The sequence below is a fragment of the Chrysemys picta genome, chromosome 20, assembly GCF_011386835.1.
Source record: "Chrysemys picta bellii isolate R12L10 chromosome 20, ASM1138683v2, whole genome shotgun sequence".
Classification (NCBI taxonomy): domain Eukaryota; kingdom Metazoa; phylum Chordata; order Testudines; family Emydidae; genus Chrysemys; species Chrysemys picta.
In genome coordinates, this window is record NC_088810.1 from 24,765,482 (window position 1) to 24,781,660 (window position 16,179).

Here is a 16,179-nt window from a genome sequence, read left to right on the forward strand (position 1 = left end):
GCCCAACCCTGCTCCTGGGACGGCCCCTAGGGGCCCTGTGGCGGCCCCTGTGCCTGGCTGGGCGGTGGGCTGCAGGGCGAGGCCTAGCGAGGGCTGTGGGTGGGCTGCAGGGCGAGGCCTAGCGAGGGCTGTGGGTGGGCTGCAGGGCGAGGCCTAGCGAGGGCTGTGGGTGGGCTGCAGGCTGTGGCAGGTGTGTTGCGAGAAGCCGCAGCTCTGCCAGGGTCGCCAACCCTGCAGGATTGTCCTGGAGTCTCTGGGAACTAAAGATTGTGTCATGTGATGAAAGCTCCAGGAATCTGTCCAACCGAAGCTGGCACCGTAGGCTCTGCCCAGGGGCTTGGAGCACCCAGGGCACTGGCAGGGGCAGTGCCAACAGCGGGTGGGTACAGATCAGTGGGAGGGGGTGGCCCCCACCGGCTCAGGGGCGTCACCCCTGGTGCGTAGGATGAGGGAGGGGGTGAAGCTGAGTAAAGGGGGGTCTGGCTCTGATGACTGGTTCCGACTCTGGCCCCGCTGCTCAGGGCAGGAACCGCCTGTGAGATACGACATGTGCACGGCACCTGCCCCATGCCCTGCCTGGGATCTCGTCCACTTGCTGGCTGCGCGGCTTGCCCAGCGCTCCCAGGAGCCTCTCTCGCTCCCCGCCCTACACGGCGGTGCTCTGCCCAGGGGCTGGCGGGAGCTCGCTGAGCACCCGGGGGTGCTGGTCATCCTGAATGGAGCCTCAAGGGGGGCATGCTGGAGCCTCCCCTGGCCTAGAGGCTCTCCAGCACCTTCCTGCCGTGCACACGGGAGCCGGGGGCCTGCAGGCCCCCACCCCCCGGGGCACTGGGGGCAGCCAAGCTGCCAGCCCGTCTTTCTCCGGCATGCGGGGCCAGGCGTGTCAGGCCAGGTCTCTCTGGGGTGGCTCCTGGGGCCGGCTGGCCGGGCATGTCACGGCGCGCAGCGCAGCGCCTGGCTCTGGTGGTGATGCAGCCCTGCTCCCCGGGACGAGCCCAGGGTGGGAGCCGACAGAGCACAGCCGGCAGCTGCTGAGGCTCCCTGGGGGGCGGGCAGTGCACCCCACCCCCGGGGCTCCTGGGGGGCTGCGCTGGGCAGGGTGCTGGGGCTGCAGTTAAGCCAGCAAGCGGAGCCTTATCCCACAGGCAGCAGGGCCCTCACTAGGATGGCTGGGGCAGGGGACCTGGGGGGAACCCCACCCCCATGGCTGGGCTGGGGGCAGCCCTGAGCCCCCTTCCCCCATGCGATTGGCCTCTGCATCCCTTGTTCCCCTCCCCACAGGGGCTGGCATGTGGGGAGGGGGTTCCCCCGGCTGTGCCTCACCCCAGGCGCTCTGACGCGTCGGCCTGGCGTGCTGGGAATTTCCTCTCTTTCGGGGCGGGGGGGCCCCCGGCGCCGCGGCCAGCTACCAAAGGGTTAATGCTGTGTGTGTTCTGGGGAGCGGGGCTGGGAGGTGCGTGACCCGGGGTGTGGGCGTCGACTCCTTTTGAGGTGGGATGGGAGGTGAAGTGTGAGCGGGGAGCAGGGCCAGGTTCACACGGAGCCTAGCCGCCCTGCCGAGAGCCAGCCGCGCGGGCACGCAGCCGAAGGTGAGGGGCCGTGGTGCACTGGCACCTTTGGCGGGGAGTGGGCCTGTGTCACCGACTCACAGATCGTGCCCACTCTTGGCCCCGTCACAGCCTGGCAGCCCTGGCAGGGGGCGAGCGGAGTCGGGCGGTCTGGCTGTGCCCTGGCCGTGCCCACTCTGCAGGCGCCAGGCGGTGCTGGGATTGTCTGGGGGGCGCTCTCCCCTGGGAGCTCTGTGCCCAGGTGGCTGTGGGGCAGGGAGGCTCTGGGGGGCTGCATGTTCTGGGAAGAGGATGCAGACATCTTGGCCCTTTGCTGGCATGGCAGGTACCCCTTGCCGGGAGGGGCTGTGCCCTGGCTTCCTCCCGGCGAGTCTGAACCTCGCGGTCCTGAACAGCCTCGGTCTGTGCCCACCTGCCCGGAGGGAAGGGCCTGGGGGAGCCAAGGCCCCAAGAGAGGCGGGACTGGCTTGGGGTGCCAGCGAGAGGCTGTGGCGGGGCTGCGAACGGGAGCCAGGTGCCCCCAGGTCTCAGCCCGGTGACCTAGTGTCAGGCTATCCCTGCCCCTCCGGCTGCCGTGCATGCTCTGCGGGGTGCTGGGTTCAGGTGGGCGACGATCTCCACCGGGGGCTGGGTGTGCTAGTGGCGATTGCCCCCGGCCGCCCAGCTGTCCCGGGGCTGCCAGCCCTAAGGGGTCCCCAAAGGCCGGAGTGGGACCGAGCCAGTGAGCTGGACCCATCTGCACAAGGTGGGGAGACCCTCAGTGCTTGGGACCCAGCTAAACTAGGCCTGCCCTGTGGGGGGAGAGGCCTGGGGGAGATGGGGTTGGGACAGCCCGGCCTTGGGGGGAACGCAGGCCCAGGGGGTTGGGGATGCAGGCCCTGGGGGAGCTGGGGAGGGGGGCAGGCCGGCTCTGGATGTGTGTGTGGTTTGGGGGCTCTGGGGGAACTGGAGACAGATTGGCCCTGTGGGGGGATGTGTGCAGGCCCTGGGGGAGTCGGGGTTGGGCTGGGACGGGGGGGAGTTTGCAGGCCCTAGGGGAGCTGGGAGCAGGGCCACCTAGTCTCTCAGTTGGGCACTGTGGAGCAGAGCTGAGACCCCGGGTGTTATGGTGGGGTTGGTGCTGGATCTGAGGGGGGTGGATGCCCCCCACTTGTGGAGCTGCCCCACATCTAGGGGCCTTCTCCTGATGCCCCGGCTCTGCCCGGGTGACGGGTGGCTGGAGGCACCGGGAGGGTGAGCGTCAGCCTGGTCTGCTCGCTGGCCCTGGCGCCCTTGGGTGCCTCTTGCCCCAGGCACTGCCTGAGCCCTGCATTGGGGGTGGGCTGGGGTTTAAGATGCACTGGGGGCCTGGCTCCAGGGGGCCTTGCCACCTGGCCTGGCCTCCCCTGCAGCCTGCTACACAGCAGGCATGGCCGTGGGGGGGACGGGGCTCCCCCTTCCTTGGTGCTGGGCCTGGGATGGGATTGCTCTGGCATCTGGCCCGGCCTGTGAGCGGTGGGGGTGGGGGTTGCCCTGGCTCCTTAGGGCAATGGCTGGGTGTCTGCAGGGAGCGTGCGTCCCACGCACCGCCCCGACCTGACCCACTAGAGGAGCAGGGAAAGGCGTGAGTTCTCCCCAGTAACACCGTTGTCCACGAGGGCTGGGGCTGGCCCCGTCGCTGTGTGTGTGTGTGTGTGTGTGTGTGTGGGGGGGGTGTCCCTGGTCCCTTCGCTGTACCCTGTGTGGGGGGGATCCGTGGTCCCGTTGCTGTGCCCTGTGTGTGTGTGGGGGGGGGGGGGGGGGGTCCGTGGTCCCGTCGCTATGCCCTGGGGGGGGTCCGTGGTCCCGTCGCTGTGCCCTGTGTGGGGGGGATCCGTGGTCCCGTTGCTGTGCCCTGTGTGTGTGTGTGGGGGGGGGGGGGGTCCGTGGTCCCGTCGCTATGCCCTGGGGGGGGTCCGTGGTCCCGTCGCTGTGCCCTGTGTGTGGGGGGTCCGTGGTCCCGTTGCTGTGCCCTGTGTGTGTGTGTGAGGAGGGGGGGGGAATCCATGGTCCCGTCGCTGTGCCCTCTGTGTGTGTGTGTGGGGGGGGGGAGATCTGTGGTCCCATTGCTGTGCCCTGGGGGGGGGTCCGTGGTCCCGTTGCTGTGCCCTGTGGGGTCTGTGGTCCCGTCGCTGTGCCCTGTGTGTGTGTGTGGGGGGGTGTCTGTGGTCTCGTCGCTGTGCCCTGTGTGTGTGTGTGGAGGGGGGGGGGGTGCCGTGGTCCCGTTGCTGTGCCCTGTGGGGTCTGTGGTCCCGTCGCTGTGCCCTGTGTGTGTGTGTGTGGGGGTGTCTGTGGTCTCGTCGCTGTGCCCTGTGTGTGTGTGTGTGTGGGGGGGGGGGGGTCCGTGGTCCCGTCGCTGTGCCCTGTGTGTGTGTAGGGGGTGTGTGTGTCCGTGGTCCTGTCGCTGTGCCCTGTGGGGTCCGTGGTCCCATCGCTGTGCTCTGTGTGTGTGTGTGTGGGGGGGCGTCCGTGGTCCCGTCGCTGTGCTCTGTGTGTGTGTGTGTGTGAGGGGGGGGGTCCGTGGTCCCGTCGCTGTGCCCGGGGGGGGGGGGGGGAGGTCCGTGGTCCCGTCGCTGGGTCCAGCTGCCGCCTGGCAGGGTGATGCTGTGATGGATGCAGTTGAGCTCAGAGGTTGACGCACAATTGGCTCCTGCCGGCAGCTTGACAGAGCGCTGCAAAGAATGGGGGGGGGGGTCACACAACTCCCTCCCCCTCCCCATGGGGCTGCTCGCCCCCACCCCCTGCCATGGGGCGGGTGGGTTTTGTTTTCCTCCTTGTTTAAAACCATTTCCTTTCTTGTGTGTTGGTTGTTTTTCGTAGAACGGCACTCGCTCAGCCCCCATCCCCCTGCCTGCGTGCACAACGGGGCCCCACTGTCACCAGACACGGGCCTGGCAGCACCCCGGTCATGGGCAGGCGGGGGGGTCTCTAATCTCAGCAGCTTCTCGCAGGGGCTGGGAGCCAGGAGTGGTGGGTTCTCTCCCTGGCTCTGGTAATGGGTGGGAGGGAAATACGTCCCAGTGGTTAGAGCTGCTCTCACCTCCCCTGTGACTCACATTTCCCAGTGCAGCTGTGAAGTCCCTCGACAGCGTCCCTCTCCTGGGGGCCCGGCTCTGGTGTAACTCAAACAGTTACGGCTGCTGAGGCTGGGGGGCTGGGCCCCAGGCGGGGTGGGGTGATCTCCAGTCCCTGCATGTTCCACTAGCAGCAGGGCATTTGGTTTCCCCCCGCCCAGGGGGTTAAATCACCATTGCCATGGGGCCCAGGGCAGCAGCCCAAACCCAGGCCTGCCCCCAGGGAGGAGGGAGTGGGGCTGGAAGGAAGGGCTCTGCAGAAGGCTGGTGCTGGGGTTGGACGATGGTGAAGGGCAGCGCGTTTCTGGTGGGAGAGGCTCAGCGTTGTTCTCTGGATTGCCCCAGGGGCTGGCCAGGGCTAGCCAGTACCTCCGGGGTTTGCCCCCCATGTGTCCCCGCGGGGGCAGCTCGCTGCTGTCGCATGTGATGCGGGCTCTGAGGTGTGAATGTGCGGATGGCTGCTGCTGGTTCTGTGACGTGCCCAGCGATCCCTCGCCTGGTGCTGAGAGGCAGCTGCCTCTGGGGTGGGGTAGCTGTTTAGTAACACACAGCAGTGCTGCCTAGTTCGGGGCTGAATGAAGCGTCTCCAGCTGGAAGTGCAGCGGCTTGAGGCTGCCCCGCAGAGAGGGTGTCCCAGGCCCCTGGGTCCCGCCACAAAGGGCCGTGAGAGCAAGGAGGAGCCGAGCGGTTGGGCTGTGCCCTTGCCAGGTGGCACCCAGGCCCCTGCGATGCCAGGGGCAGGGCTCTGACCTGGGCTGCGGCTCGTTCCCTGGGAACCGGCTGGTTGCCAGGTGAAGCAGGGCAGGTAACTAATAAAGTTGCGCAAGGGCTGCTCCTGCGTTGCTGACACACGGGGCGGGGCGGGGCTGGCCTGTGCGTTGGGCCCAGCCCGCCGGGCGCACGGTGTCAGGGTGACCCGCTGGGGATCGCATTGTTCCCCAGCAGGGGCTGTGGCCCGGTTACCGGGGAGACGGCTGGGGCCTGTTGGGACCTGGGGAGCCGGGCCGCCCCCGCTCGGTGGGACGGCTGGGCCCTGGCGAGGCGCTGCTGCCCGCAGAGAGGAGCCGTGGGCGTGGGGAGCGGTGCTGCCTCGCCGCAGTGATTGGGAACAGGCCCCCTTACCGGCACCGGCTCTGCCTTCCGGTGCCAGAGCTGTGCTGGAAAGAGTGAAATCACCCTGGGCCCAGGCCTGGCTGGGAGCTGACGCAGCTTCCAGACACCCTGCCCTGCCCTGCTGCCGCTGTGCATGGAGCAGGGGGACCCCCCGCCCCTGCTCTGTGGCTCGCCGGGGGGAGCGAGGGTGCTGCCTTGGCTTGCTTCGGGGCATCGTCGGCTCCTGCAGGCCCTGCTCGGTGCTGGGCGCTGCAGGCCTGAGTCACGGGTGGGCCCTGTCCCAAAGCGCCCAGCCCGGGCTGTGGATGATTCACGGCAGGGAAGGGCCTGGGTGCTGTGAATGGGTCTGAGCTGGGGGCTGGGGGGGAGGGGGGGCACTGGGTATTGCAACACAAGTGGCTGGGAAAGCAGGGGGGTGGGACGTAGGCCCCCTGCTCCTCCCCATCTCTGGGATCCTAAGGAGCATTGCTGGGCTGGGCTGGGTTGCAGGATCCCTGCCCATGCATGACCCGCCGTGCCCCCTTGCAGGCCAGGCTGCGCTCTGCCGCAAGGTGAGGGGGGGCTGGAGTCCCACCTGCTCACAGCTCGGCCCAGCGGGGCTGGGGAGGTGCTGATGCTCCTGGCCCAGAAGAATGGGGGTAGGGGAGTTGCTTGCTGTTTTCTCTCAGCCTCGCAGCTGCAGGGGGTGGCTCCCTGGGCCCCATCTCCCCCCTCCCCCCCGGTCGAGCCCCCAGCCCCCTGTGTTTGGGGTTGGGGAACCGTCTCCGAAGGGGCTGGCCGGGGGGTCATGGGATCAGAGCCCTGGGGCCTGGCTGCTCCACGGGGCGGGGGCTGCGCCGTGCGGCCGCTCTCCATTTCCGGGCTGCGCTCTGCACCCACACACCTGCACCCCGCGTCGCTTATCGCTCTCATCTGCCTCGATGGTAACTCCGGCTCTGCATGCAGTGCTGCTCCCGCGGGGAGGATGCACGGGGGGGGGCAGTAACAGGCAGTGCGGGTGACGGAAAGTCCCCCCCTTCCCGCCCGCTAGCCGCTGGGACGGGCCTGCCCCTTGGCAGTGCCATCCGGCCTGTGTGCCGACCGCTGCCCATCTGCCAGGCCGGGGGTAACGAGGCAGCTGACCCCCACGGCCCCCTGTTGCTGTGTCAGGTGCAGTGTCAGGAGCGCCCCTGAGGGCCGGTGCCCCCTGAGGAATTGCCCAAAGGGCTCTAGTGGGTCCCCCTGCCCCCCAGGGCTGGAGGAAGGGAGCGCCGAGGTGCTGGCTGTGGGGCCTGGCAGGCCTGGCTGGGCGCAGCAGCAGGGTGGGAAGCGCTGTTGTCGCGGGGGCCTCTCTCTCACACCCGCAGGGAGAACCACACCCGGGGGGGGGCAGGAGCTGTGAAACTGCGAGAGACGGGGGGGGGGGGGGGGGTGTGGTGGATCTGACTCTGGCAGGGGAATCGAGAGCGAAATGCTGGGCTTCTCAGTTAGCTCTCGCTGCACCAAGCCATCGGCCCTGTGGGGAGCGGGTCCGGGTTGGGGCTCCAGGGGGCCATCGGTGTAAGAGGCCCAGAATGGGGAGCCCCAGGGGGCCAACCCATGTGGGTGCGAGGGGCCCCTATCCCCCTGCATGCGGCCTGGGCCGCTGTGGAATTTCCCAGCGGGGACCTGGGCCATTTGGGTGTTTTGGAGGGGGAGGAATGTGTCCCCCCCACCCCACCATTAGCTGCCAGGCAGTCTGGTACGGCACTGGGAACCGGAAGAGCTGTGTGAGTGTGAAGGTCCCAGCCGGGCGCCCCTCTCCCGTGCGTGGGTTTGGGTTTGGGTGGCTCCGGCTGGCCCCAACTCCCTGGTGCTGCAGGACACTGGGAGCAAAACAATATGGGGGGGGGGATTCCTGTGCCCCCTCCCCACTCTGCCGAGAGCCCTCTGCCATCCCAGGCCTCCCCTCCCCCCCCCGCCGGTGCCCCCCACTGCCAGCCTGGAGCTGCCTCCTCTCCTGGGCATGCCCAGCCCCAGTTCTGCCAGTGCCCCTCCCTCCTGCCAGTCTTTCTGCTTCCCCCCTCTGCCCTTGGGGATGCTCTGGTATCCCCAACTCAGCGCCGGCTGGGTCCCCGTCCATGCCCCCCTCTGTGCCAGTGCTGTGGGTGAGGGGCTCCCTGAGGATCTCCTAGCAATGTGGGGGGGGTCCCCCAACTCCTCCAGTGCCCCCCACTCACTTGGGGCTGATCTGCTGTGTGTGAAATCTCCTGCCTGCTAATCCCCCCAGCTAATCTCCCCTGCTAATCTGACTGGGGTTTTGTCACGGCTTGTCTGCGCTAAGGGGTGTGATGGGTTAATCCGTGCTAATCTGCTCCCTCTAATCCAGCCCCGCTTGCACCCTCTGAGAAACGCCAGCCAGGGAGGCTGCTGGGAGAAGGCACGGCCAAGTGCTCGGTGCCCAGTGCTGGGAGCCCGGACTCCTGGGTTCTGTCCCCAGCTCTGGGAGGGGAGTGGGGTCTGGTGAGTTAGAGTGAGGGGGGCCCTGGCTTGCTGTGTGACCACGGACCAGTCCCTGCCCCTCTCCTCCCTCCCCAGATGCTGAGGGGGTGAGCACCAGCTAGCAGGAGCCCTTGCCTGAGGGCTCTTTGCTGTGGCCGGGGGGGGCGCTGAGGCCACAGCGGAGCATCCCCAGAGATGTGAGAGGCGAAGTATCCCGTGGCAGGCGGGCTGGGTGCTGCGGGGCAGCAGGGTCTGTGTAGCTGGCACGTCCCTTCTGTGGGCATCTGGGCAGGGGCTTGGACCAAACCCTGGAGATGGGCTTTCAGCCCTGCCGTGCCCCGCTGGCCCCGTGACGCTGCCCGCGCCAGGTGGGTGGCAGGGGCCGGGGGCCGGCTTGACTTGGCTTCCGCTTTCCGGGGGAGGCTCCTGCCCGCCCTGCCGGCGGATCCTGCTTGGCAGAGAGGGGAGGGGCAGCTTCGCTCAGCGCTGTTCCCACCTCCCTGCACCGGCAGGCAGTCCCAGCTGGCTGGTACCCAAGCACAGGGAGCGGCCGTGGGGGGCTGGGCCTGTTTGCCATGGGGCCGCCGTCCGCACCTCCCCCAGCTGGGCAAGAGGGGGCATGTCCCCCGCCTTCCCGCACAGCTGGGGACAGGGAGGGGCCCCTCACTCACCCTCATTCCTTGCTACGCTCTGCCCCCACCCCCGCGCCGGGCGCTGATCCCGCGCCGCTTGGCCCCTCTCACCAGCTCGCAGTGGGGAGCGCTGGGGCAGGCTCCCCCGGCAGCAGCAGTCTCTGGTGGTGGGAGGCGGAGGGTGGGTGCCAGGACTCCTGGGTTCTATCCCTGGCTCTGGCTGACCTGGGCTAAGTCCCAGCTGCCCCTGTACCGTTTGCCTCCCTGGCGGGTCTGGGGCTCTCGGAGCTTGTGTTGGCGCTGGGCCCTGGAGCTCTTAGGGGCCACAACGTGGCTGGGGAAGGGGGTGCTGTGGGGTGAGGCTGGGCTGGGCCTTGTGGGGGGGGGGCTGGGGGGCTGGCAGTGCCCCTGGACAAAGCCCAGCCCTGTGTCCCAGCCAGGGAGGGGGTGCTGGGCCCAGGGAGCAGTCCCCATGGTACGTCTTGGGCCCATGTGGGAGGGGGGTTGTTCTCCATGGCCCTGCTGCCCTCAGCTTTGGGTGGGGGGCCCAGTTGGCGCTGCTTGTCTCAGGGTCCGTGGCTCCCTTCACACCTGTGCCTCCTGGAGCCCCCCAGCATGCCTGGGGCACCAAGCTGGGGTACGGTGCCCCAGCTCTGCCCCTCGCCTGGCCCCAGGGAAGTGCTGGGGTGGCCGGAGCTGCCTGTGCTATCCTGCCCCCTCCCCTGCCCGGGCAAGAGGTCTGGGAATGACCTACTCCCGTGTCCGGGGCCACTCCCTGTCCGGCTGCGGGAGGGGTGCTCCACCCAGTGCCTGTCCCAGGAGCCAGGCCCCCCAGCTGTGCAGCCCCCAGGTGTGGTGTGGTGGGGGAGGCTGGCCCTGGGGGACTGCATGGGGGGAAGAGGAGGAAATCTCCCCCTGCCCAGACTCAGGCGGGCCAGGGCTGAGCCCAGCCTGTCTCCCCCTGGCCGGGCCACCGTCAGTTTTGCAGTATAAATCCTGCCGGTCCTAGCTGGGGAAGGCCCTACCCTTCCCCGCCGCACCCATGCTGGGCTGTGTGTGCTGGTGCCCCCCATCGCAGGGGCAGGAGCCTGGGTTCGCGCGGATCCTCCTCTGCCAAGGGCAGGAAAGGCGGCCCGGTCCCTGGTCTGGTTCCCAGCCTGGCTGGGCTCCATGAGGCTCTTGGCCTTGGCCGGGCCTCGTTCCCCAGCATGGGGGGGCACAGGAAGAGTAGCAGTGACAGCCTGGGGAACCCTCGCTCGACGCAGCCCGGGTAGCAGCTGGACACGCTCCCCTGCCCACCCCCAGTCCCCTCACTGTCTGGGGCAGAGAGAGGCCAGTCCGCTTGGCCTCTGCTGGGGCTGCCGGCATGGGTCCCATGTGTGCCCATGGGGATGGGGGCATCTGCCCCATTAGGAGCTCGGTGGCGAGGTTGGGGCCCTGGGCCCATGTCTCATGCCCACGTGGGAGCTGGTGCGTGCCAGGGGAGGTCTCAGGGTTGGGCGCTGGGGGGCTGTGAGTGGCGGCTCAGGAAGCCGCCTGCGCCGGTTGCCAATTCAAATGCGGCGTGCTGAGATTTCCCCCTTTGGTGTGGTCGTACCGAGGGGGGCGGCGAGCGGGTGCTGCGGCTGCGTCTGGGCTGCGGGGGAAGGCGAAGCCCCGGTTCCTGGCAGGGGGCCCTTGCCCAAGAGTGAATCGAAGCCCTGGGCGTAGGTGCGTCCCCTGCCCTGCTCCCTGGGACCATAGGCATCAAGCCCCCTCCCCAGCTCTGGCCTCCGTCTGCACAGACTTATCTCCCCCTCCCCAGCTCTGGTCCCTGCTGGGGATAGGGAGCCCCTGGTAGCATCTGGCTTTAGTGCAGCTCAGTGGGTCCCCCAGAGAACTCGGGGGGGGGGGGGGCAGGGCTGCTGACACCCCTGAGATGGGGGGCAAGGAGCCGCTGAATTTCAGCACCTTCTCACTACCAGACGTTGCCCTCTGCTCGGGGGTCCTGCACATACTGCTCCCCTCCCCCCCCCCCGGCCTGGTTGGCGTCAGTCAGCTCCTCGGGGCAGATTTTATCGGTGCCGTGGGAGCGTGGAGCCGGCGTTATCTCTTCTAGGAATCTGCTGTGCTGGGGGGCTGCACGCCCACTCCCCCTCTGCGCACCGGCATTGGCACCGCTCCGGGGCAGGGGGGGGGGTTTCCTCAATCGATGGCGGAGCTGGCGCACTTAACGCTTTCACCACAGAAGTTTCCTTTGAGTAGCTGCTCCCTCCCCCTTCCATCGCCACGCGGCCCCGTGGGCTGCTCCCCTCCCCCCAGGCCCTGTGGGGCTGAGGGCACTGGCTGCCCCCCGGAGCAGTAGAGGGGGTTATCCCTGGGGCTTGGGTGTTGAAGCTCTGGGGAGGGCCCCAGCCCCCTGCAGGGCCTGGCTAGTCCCAGTGTGGGAGCTGCCCTCGCTGCCCCCCGGCCAAGCCTGGCAGGAGCTGAGGCTGGCGCGGCAGGGAGCGTGGGGGGCGGAAGGCTCTGACCAGGCCGTGTCTCTGCCCGCAGGTGAGGAGGATGGGGAGCCCCGAGGATGACCTGATCGGCATCCCCTTCCCGGAGCACAGCAGCGAACTCCTGAGCAGTCTGAACGAGCAGCGACAGCTCGGGGTGCTGTGCGACGTGACCATCCGGACGCAGGGGCTGGAGTACCGCACCCACCGGGCCGTGCTGGCCGGCTGCAGCCGCTACTTCAAGAAGCTGTTTGCGGGGCCGGGGCCGGGCACGGGGCAGGAGGTCTGCGAGCTGGACTTCGTGGGGCCCGAGGCGCTGGGCGCGCTGCTGGAGTTCGCCTACACGGCCACGCTCACCATCAGCAGCGCCAACATGGGCGAGGTGCTGCAGGCCGCCCAGCTGCTGGAGATCCCCTGCGTCATCGCTGCCTGCGTGGAGATCCTGCAGGGCAGCGGGCGGGAGGCGCCCGGGCCCGATGACGGGGACTGCGAGCGGGCGCGCCGCTATCTCGAGGCCTTCGCCACCCTGCCGGACGGGGCCGGGGCCCCCCTGCTCCCTGCCCGCCCGGCCCCCCGCCGCAGCAAGAAGACCCGCAAGTTCCTGCAGGCCCGATCCTCCCGGCTCAATCACCATGCCGAAGAGCCGGGCCCCGGCAGCCCCTTGCCCGAGCCTCGGGAGCCATCTCCCCTGCTGCCCCCGGCGCCCGAGGGCCTGGCCCAGCCCTACGAGGGCTACGAGGCGGCTGAGGAGGAGGAGCTGCCCCCGCACCCCTACCCCTACCCGTATCCCTACCCCTACCAGGCAGCCCTGTCCCCCGAGGACGCTGGCTCCGATGAGGACCCCATTGACCCTGACCTCATGGCCTACCTGAGCTCCCTGCAGCAGGAGCCCCTGGCCCCCGGCCTGGACAGCCCCGACAAGCTGGTGCGCAAGCGTCGCTCCCAGATGCCCCAGGAGTGCCCCGTCTGCCACAAGATCATCCATGGCGCGGGCAAGCTGCCCCGGCACATGCGCACCCACACCGGCGAGAAGCCGTTCGCCTGTGAGGTGTGCGGCGTCCGCTTCACCCGGTGAGTGCTCCCCGCTTCGTCCACTGAGTCCCCCCCGTGTGCCCCCGCTTCACCCGGTGAGTCTCCCCCCTCCGTGTGCCCCTGTGCCCCTGCTTCACCCGGTGAGTCCCCCCCTCCGTGTGCCCCTGTGTGCCCCCGCTTCACCTGCTGAATGCCTCACACATGCCCCCTGCACCCCCTACTTCATCCAGTCAGTTCCCCTCCTTCCCCCTCCCCCCGCTTTGCCTGCTGATTTCCCCGTACGCACCCCTGCTTCTCGACTAAGGGTGGATATGCTAGAGGTCTATAAAATCATGACTGGTGAGGAGAAAGTAAACAAGGAAGTGTTATTTACTCCTTCTCCTAACACACGAACTAGGGGTCACCAAATGAAATTACTAGGCAGCAGGTTTAAAACAAATAAAAGGAAGTTCTTCTTCACACAGCGCACAGTCAATCTGTGGAACTCCTTGCCAGAGGATGTTGTGAAGGCCAAGGCTATAACAGAGTTCCAAAAAGAACTAGATCAGTTCATGGAGGACAGGTCCATCAGTGCCCATTAGCCGGGATGGACAGGGAGGGTGTCCCTAGCCTCTGTTTCCCAGAAGCTGGGAATGGGCGACAGGGGATGGATCACTGGATGATTCCCTGTTCTGTTCACTCCCTCTGGGGCACCTGACATTGGCCACTGTGGGAAGACAGGACCCTGGGCTAGATGGACCCTTGGTCTGACCCCGTCTGGCCGTTCCTATGTTCCCAGGCCAGGGGATGGATGACGGCGCCCAGCTGGGACGGTGGTTGTATGCGGTGCGGGGGGGCACGGAGCCGCTGTCTGCCGGGGGAGTAGGGGCAGTTCTCGTGTGATCCTGGCCCTTGCTTAGGCTGAGCTTGGGCATCTCCTGGCCCAGCGCCCTCTGCCACTGACCGGCACCTCCCGCCCCGGCCCCCCGCTCACGGTTCTCTTCCCCACCCCCCACAGGAACGACAAGCTGAAGATTCACATGAGGAAGCACACGGGCGAGCGGCCCTACTCCTGCCAGCACTGCAGCGCCCGCTTCCTGCACAGCTACGACCTGAAGAACCACATGCACCTTCACACGGGCGCCCGGCCCTACGAGTGCTACCTCTGCCACAAGGCCTTCGCCAAGGACGACCACCTGCAGCGTCACCTCAAGGGCCAGAACTGCCTGGAGGTGCGGACGCGCCGGCGCCGCCGCGAAGAGCCGCCCCCGCCCCCTGCCGGCCCCCAGGGCCTCGACCTGTCCAACGGGCGCCTGGAGAGCCTGCGCCTCTCGCTGGCCCGCTTCTGGGACCCGGCCCGTGTCCCCCCGCCCAACGAGGACGAGGAAGAGGAGGAGGGGGAGGGGGAGGCAGAGGAGGGCCCGCAGCTGGACGGGGCCGTCCCCGTGGAGACCGCGTAGGGCCCTGCCCCAGGCGGGCGGCCAGAGGCACTATCCCCAGGACGGGCGCTGCCCTGGGGGGGGCTGCTGCGGGCACAGCTCCAGCAGCTCCCGCTCTGGGGTTGGGAGTGGGGTGAGCATGCGCTGGGCGGGGCCGAGGCCCAGCGCCCCCTGGGGATAGTGCATCACGGCGCCCCCAGCTGGAGCACACGGACCCTGCCCCTGGTGGGAGCGGGCACAAGAAGCAATAAGGACCGTCTGGGGCTTTCGGGCATGTGGGTCTCGTGGGGGGAGGGCAGCCGGGGCTGCCTGAGGAGTATGTCCCAGCTCCCCTGGAGCAGGGGCTGTGGGCTGGGCCTCTTCCCCTTCTTGTGTCTCACGGCTCTTCCAAGCACTGGCAGAGGACTGGGAAACAAGACTCCTGGGCTCTGGGAGGGGAGGGGGACTGGTGGGTTAGAATGGGATGGCTGGGAGCCAGGACTCCTGGGTTCTCTGTCCGGCTCTAGGAGGGGAGTGGGGGCTGGTGGTTAGAGCGGGGGGGGGCTGGGAGCCAGGACTCCTGGGTTCTGTCCCCAGGTCTGGGAGGGGAGTGGGGTCTAGTGGTGTGTGTGTGTGTGTGTGTGTGTGTGTGTGTGTGGCTGGGAGCCGGGACTCCTGGTTCTATCCCTAGCTCTGGGAGGGGAGTGGGGGCTGGTGGGTTAGAATTGGGGCGCTGGGAGCCAGGACTCCTGGGTTCTGTCCCCAGGTCTGGGTGGGGTGGAGGCTGGGGGGGGGTTAGAGATGTGCGGGGCTGGGAGCCAGGACTCCTGGGTTCTCTCCCTGCCTCTGGGAGGGTGGTGGGTTAGAGCAGGGGGCCAGGACTCCTGGGTTCTGTTCCCAGGTTGGGGTTGGGGTGGGGCTGCAGCCTGACCCTGCTCCCTGGGCGGGAAGCCATTCCCCACACAAACTGTCTCTCACTTGACGACGCAAGTTTCTGTTCCTGTTTTTCCCGTCGCTGTTTGTTCTGAATTATGCAAAGGGGGAAACTCCCCCTGGCGGATTTGCACAATGAAATGCTGGGGGGGCCTCGCCCTGCCCCTCCCCATAGCCTGGGGGGCAGTGCCAGGTGCTGGCTGCTGTGCCTGCACTACCCAAGGGGGGTGAGACGGGATCTCGCGGTTCTGCCAGCTCACAGCCCCTCCCTGCTGGCTGGTGCTCAGAGCTGGGGGGGGGAGGGCAGCGTGTCCACACCGACCCAGCTGGCAGGGAGCCACCCGCCCCGCGGGTGGGACAGGCTGTACCTGGAGCCAGCTTGTATCAGGTGCCCCTTCCCTGTATGAATCAGGTGTGTTTAACCCTTCGTGTGCCAGGCCTGGCTGCGCCCCCAGCGCTGGGGTGTCGCGCCCTGACAGCTGGCCATGGGGCGCCACCTGGTGGCCTCCCTGGGGCATGTGGCCGGGAGCTGGCTGTGCAGAGTGGGGACTTCACGCTCCCCCCTCCTGTGGGTTTGGCTGGCAGGGCCCTGGGGATGTGGGGGGGTCACTTAGCGATGCGCTGGCAGGAGCTGTGCTGCCCCCCTCCCCCCTGGGCATTTGCCAGCCCCTGGTTTTTAAAGCTGTATGTTTTTATTTCCCGGCTGGGCGGTGGAGGAGGAAAAGCGCTTAGTGCCCTGGGGCAGAGCTGGTGTCCCCGAGCGCCCCCTTCTTAGCCCCCCCCCCCATTGTAAATAGCTTGTGGACTAGAGCCCCCTGCCCCCAGCTGTCCACTGCAGGGAAATGCAAATCTAGGGTGCCCTCTGCACCTCCATGCCTTAACTGAGGAGCCGCCCCCCCACCCCGACGGGCCTCACTCGCCCCTGCACTCCTTGCTGCTTTCTCTGGTTGCACTATTTGGGCAAGTTGGCCCAGGAAGGGGAGGGGGCCCAGACCCTCCTGCGGAGGCAGATGACCCCAGGGGCCACCCCAGAGCTGCGGCTTTCCTCCCCCGAGGGGCGTCTCTGCTGTTTGCACATTCCCGTCTGCCCTGGCAGCAGCGCCCCCCAGCCCCCGGAGCGCCCGGGGAGTATTAGCCCCCAATCAGAGTTTATCTATATTTAAAGAGATGATGTAATATATTTCTCCCCCCTCCTAGCCCCCAGTGCTGTCTGCTGTCATTGTCAGTCCTTTGCGGGGGGGTGGGGGGCCTGGCCTGGCCTGGCTTTAAAGTGCCTTATGGTGAACTTGAAATCTCAGCTACTTGAACTTCTCTAGTGTAAAGAAACCAAACTACAACTAGAATCAGCGGGAGCTGGCCCAGGGTCGGGCCCCGCACGCGCTTTTCGGTTGCTGTTGTTATTTTTATTTTTTAAATGAAGGCTGCTTGATAATAAACGGAGAAGCAGGGACCCTGGGCGCTCCTGTCTGTGTGTG

General features: G+C 67.7%; 1 protein-coding gene across 3 annotated transcripts in view; it reads left to right on the forward strand.

The window, feature by feature from the left end:
* Positions 1-16,154, forward strand: part of ZBTB7B (zinc finger and BTB domain containing 7B) — a 31,296-nt gene extending 15,142 nt beyond the window's left edge. For all 3 annotated transcript variants that reach the window (XM_065574347.1, XM_065574348.1, XM_024108555.3), the window contains exons 2-3: positions 11,398-12,413; positions 13,372-16,154. In XM_065574347.1, the coding sequence (XP_065430419.1) occupies positions 11,398-12,413; positions 13,372-13,813 (1,458 nt within the window). In that variant the 3' untranslated portion in view covers positions 13,814-16,154. The remainder of the gene's footprint in view (positions 1-11,397; positions 12,414-13,371) is intronic.
* Positions 16,155-16,179: the final 25 nt, after the last annotated feature.